The sequence below is a fragment of the Otolemur garnettii genome, unplaced genomic scaffold (genome assembly GCF_000181295.1).
Source record: "Otolemur garnettii isolate 467f Iridium unplaced genomic scaffold, OtoGar3 scaffold00133, whole genome shotgun sequence".
Taxonomy (NCBI): Eukaryota; Metazoa; Chordata; class Mammalia; order Primates; family Galagidae; genus Otolemur; species Otolemur garnettii.
In genome coordinates this window covers 2579915-2584082 of record NW_003852528.1, presented here as the reverse complement: position 1 = coordinate 2584082, position 4168 = coordinate 2579915, and the positions used below count along the sequence as shown (strand labels likewise).

The 4168-nt window shown below is 48.5% G+C and overlaps 1 protein-coding gene across 6 annotated transcripts in view; it reads right to left on the bottom strand.

Moving 5' to 3' along the window:
- SCLY (selenocysteine lyase) overlaps positions 1 to 4168 on the bottom strand; it is a 28749-nt gene that overhangs the window by 9384 nt on the left and 15197 nt on the right. For all 6 annotated transcript variants that reach the window (XR_002775366.1, XM_023518256.1, XM_023518255.1 and 3 more), the window contains 3 exons: positions 3052 to 3179; positions 2691 to 2855; positions 1437 to 1543 (listed from right to left, as the gene is read on the bottom strand). Coding sequence is in view for 5 of the 6 variants with exons in the window: in XM_023518256.1 (XP_023374024.1) it covers positions 1437 to 1543; positions 2691 to 2855; positions 3052 to 3179 (400 nt within the window). In the remaining variant the exon portion in view is untranslated. The remainder of the gene's footprint in view (positions 1 to 1436; positions 1544 to 2690; positions 2856 to 3051; positions 3180 to 4168) is intronic.

Sequence of the window (4168 nt, the reverse complement as noted above, 5' to 3'; positions counted from 1 at the left end):
TTTTCAGAATTTGATTTTGAAGTATGCATGTAATGTTTTTGAGGTATCTCTTTATCACTTTGTATAATTTTTCTTATAATTAATTACTTCTCCAAGTACTTCGTCTGCCGGTTCTTTCTCCTCTTTCAAGGACTTCAATGAAGTGTTAGATCATCTGTTTCAATCTCACCGGTCCCCGGTCTGTCTCCTTTCTAGTTAGGCTTCTGTCCTGCTGACACTCCCCCCCCCCCTTCCCTCTATTCTGCTGCTGAGCCCCCTGGGCTTTTTATTTTTGTTGTAGTTTTTAGCTTTGAAATTTCCATGTGGTTTTTCTTTACATCTTCTTTCTCTTTGTTGATACTTTCTACTTCATTTGTTTCAAGCGTGTTCATGATTCCTCACTGAAGCGGATTTGTGTCTGCCATGAGTGTTTGCTAGATGAGCTTCACATCTTTGCCATCTCAGGCATTTGTTATCTTTTTTCATTCAGTTTCATTTCTTCCTGGTTCCTGGTATGACAAGAGATTTTCATTTGAAATCTGGACATGTTCATGTTGTTAGAGGCCGATTTTTATTTAACCTTTCTGTGTATGCTGGCTTTTTCTGACATTGCTCTGGCAGGGGAAGGGCCAAGTGGAAGTACAAGTCTGGGTTACCCCTGGGGGCTCCATGACACCATGGTGGGCCTGCTGCCTCAGGCTGGTAGGTGGGGACGTCTCATGACAGCCCGTGTGGGTAGAAGTCTGGTTTCCCACTTGACCTCTGCTGGTGTGGGTGTGGGTGGCTGCCCCTACCCCGTAGTACTTGTCTGGAGTAAAACGGGTACTGTCTAAAAGTGGTCGGTCTGGCTAGGCTGTCCCTGTCCGGGCTGAGGCCAGAGAGAGCAGGCTTTGGTTGGGAAATGTTCTGTCTGCTCTTCCCGGCATTTCTGGGTTGCTGGCCTCTTCAGCTCTAAGTGAATAGGGATAGTGAGGCAAAAAGAAAACCCAGGGAAGTCACCTTTTATGGTGAAGTTTCTGGCAAAAAAGTGTGGTGCTGGTACTAATTTCCCGGCTAACACCTCACTGTACACAGGGGGCCCGGGAGCTTGTCCACATGGATCTGCTAATCCCCACAATGAAGGGAGCAGCAGCCCTCAGCCAGGACAGGCCCAGTAGCATCTCTTCAGTGGACTGGGCCAAATAACAGGAGGAATCACGCGGTTTGAGGCAGTTAAGAGAAACAGAGATTTCCTCCCTTGCTTTGAACCATCCCCAAAGAGACTGCAGATCTTGTGCATCCTGAGTGTGGAAACAGTTGGCAGAACCAAGTCTGTGTTAGTAGTAATATGGACTACGTGTGCTATCTCCGAGCTTCCAAGAGACAAGCAAGTAGCAGAACACTTCTTAAAAATGTTGCTGCGCTACAGACAAACGCATGACCAATAGGGAAGAGACTCTGCTAACTTTCTACCTTACCCTGGCCTGAAATTCCGCTCCTGTCCACCTCCAAACAGCATAGGGTACAGAGGGGTGAGCTCACCGAGCCCTCGTACGTAAAGTGCTCCAATCCTGGGACCGTAGAACTGGAATAGACGGGCAGTCACTTATTATACGAACTCCCCAGAGCACAGTGTGCTGCGCTGAGCACGTGTAGGCTCACAGCAGGGACGCCCCGCGACACGAGGTCCCAGTGCTGCCTTGTGGCCCCTGGCTGAACATCTGTCACCTATGTGACTTGCTGGAGTCACAGGGCAGAGCCCCAATCTAACAGGCAAGGTAGTGCCAGACACCCGTTCCCAGCTCTGTGGCAGGCCGAGCACCCTGCAATCATGGGACAGAATTTATAAAAGTTCTTGCAATCGTGGAACTAGAAATAGCCATAGCCTTTTCCTGCGTGAGGGTCCATGTTTCCAACTGGTATGATGCAAAACTGGTAAGTGCCACAGTGTGGGGCCAGCCTTTGGAAACCAGCTAAGGATTGTGCTGCAAAACAGAGTAACAGCAATAGTTCAGGCCCTAGTTGGCTGCCAGAAAGAAGAACAAAACCTTCAGAAGGGTCTTCGCTAATAACTACTCTCCCCATACTCCATCTAAAAGACAGAGTCACTAGAGTCTCGACTCTGTCACTGGATAAAGCATAGTGGCATCACCACAGTGCACCACAACAAGATCCTGGGCTCAAGTGATCCTCTTGCCTTAGCATCTTGAGTAGCTGGGACTATGCTGTGGACTCTCGCTATGTTGCCCAGGCTGGTCTACAACTCCTGGGCTCAAGCGATCTTCCCACCTTGGCCTCCTAAAGTGCTGAGATCACAGGCGTGAGCCACTGCCCCTGGCCAGAGCTGCATTTTAAATCAAGTTAGGGAAAGCAATTTCTTGAACCCCACCTCTTCTATCTGGGGGTTCTACATGTGGCTGACGTGGCCTCTGCCTGCTACCCACATCACTCATGACCTGCTAGCCCCACCTTGTCTTCTGTCCTCAGACTTGATGCTTTGCCCCACTTTGCCCACTGTCCCTGCTGCCCCATATCCCTGTCCTGGCCTTTGTCAGTATCTTCTGGGCTGCTACTGGTCTCCCTCTGTGACGCTGTTCCCCATAGCCCCCCAGGGTTCCTCCTCAGGACAGGCTGGCAAGGCTCCCTGGGCCAACACATGCGTGATCCCCAGTGCTGTGGGTTCCAGGTGGGCCTCTAAGTCAACACAACATGTCCCCCCCAGGAGGACGTACCTTGTGCCCCACAATTGTGAGGAAGTCCACACCCAGGTCCTCCACGTCCACACGCCTTTTCCCCAGGGCCTGTGCAGCGTCTGTGTGCACAAGGACGGGGGGCAGTCCAGCAGCTGCCCGCCTCTGGTTCAGGGCCTTAATGCGGTGACTGATTTCAGGGATAGGCTGAGTGGGGAAAACAGAGTATGCTGCTTTGATTTGATGAAAACTGAATGAAAGAAATTCGTAGTAATAAGCACGGACAAAAAATTACAAAATCAAAGAAGAAAAAATAACGCCCTAGCTGCGAAATACCATCAGAATCTAAGTCACCTTTCTCCCCCCATGAGATTTTCTTGAAAAGAAAAAATGGCCAACTCACCATGATGACACCGGTCTCATTATTGGCCAGCATGATGGTCACAAGGCTTGTGGTTGGGCGGACAGCGGCAAGGATGTCATCAGCCTCCGCTCGTCCGCTTACCTTGGACACTGGGACAAAGGTGACCGCTGAGAACAGAATATAAGCACCAAGGTGAGCCACACAAATTAATGTCTCTTGAAATTTCATTTGGAGAGAGTTTAACAAAACTATTTTCCACAATTATAAAAGTTACATTGTCAAAGTTTTTTGTATCATACTGTCAAAGTTCAGAAAACTATAATGAAGGAAGATAAGCCACACGTCGTAACCCCACCCAGAAATACCCACTCAGTTGTATCAGCTCTAAAGACTGGATTTGTTCCATGGAACTCGCTCCCTTCTGCTTCCCCCGGGAGCATGAGGCAGTGACAGGGCAGGGTGAAGGCCACCAGGCTCCACATGCATCACGCAGCACCAACGCTGCCCCTTCACTCACTCGACACCAAGACCACATGTGTGAAGCATCTGCTGTGCAGAGCCCTTTCTCGAGACCCCTCCTGGGAGACAGACCCAGGACTGGAGATGAGCACCAGACCACCACACCCAGCAACAGAATGCTTCATTCACCAAGAACAACAAAGGATCCCCAAGAATCCCAGGAGATGAGAAGAGCCAAGACAGACAGGCTAGCGACTGATTCCAGAGCAGATCCTAGTAGCAGGAAACCGAAACAGAGAACTCTAACTACTCCTCAAAGGTATTCAAGACATTCACATGCCTTAGCTTCTACAGTAAGAAAGTAATTACATATTCATTACACTATAGAAGTTCACTACCAGCCTTTCCTTTAAATAATCAACTATAAAGAAATGAAAGGTAAATTATACAGAGTATGACAATTAAGTTCACAAACTTGCCACCGTGCACTTACACTGGCAGCTCTGTACAAACAACTCACTAGGGTTTTGTGACCGGGTGCATCAGTGTCTCACAGCTGTGTTCGTGTCAACATGTGGTGGGGTCTTACTGAGTTCATTGGCATTCATTGTCAGGTGTTTTTTTGCTGTCACAAGAATGTTGAAAGTTGAATTAGAGCAATGAACAGACATTATATTTCTTTTTTTTTTTTTTTTTT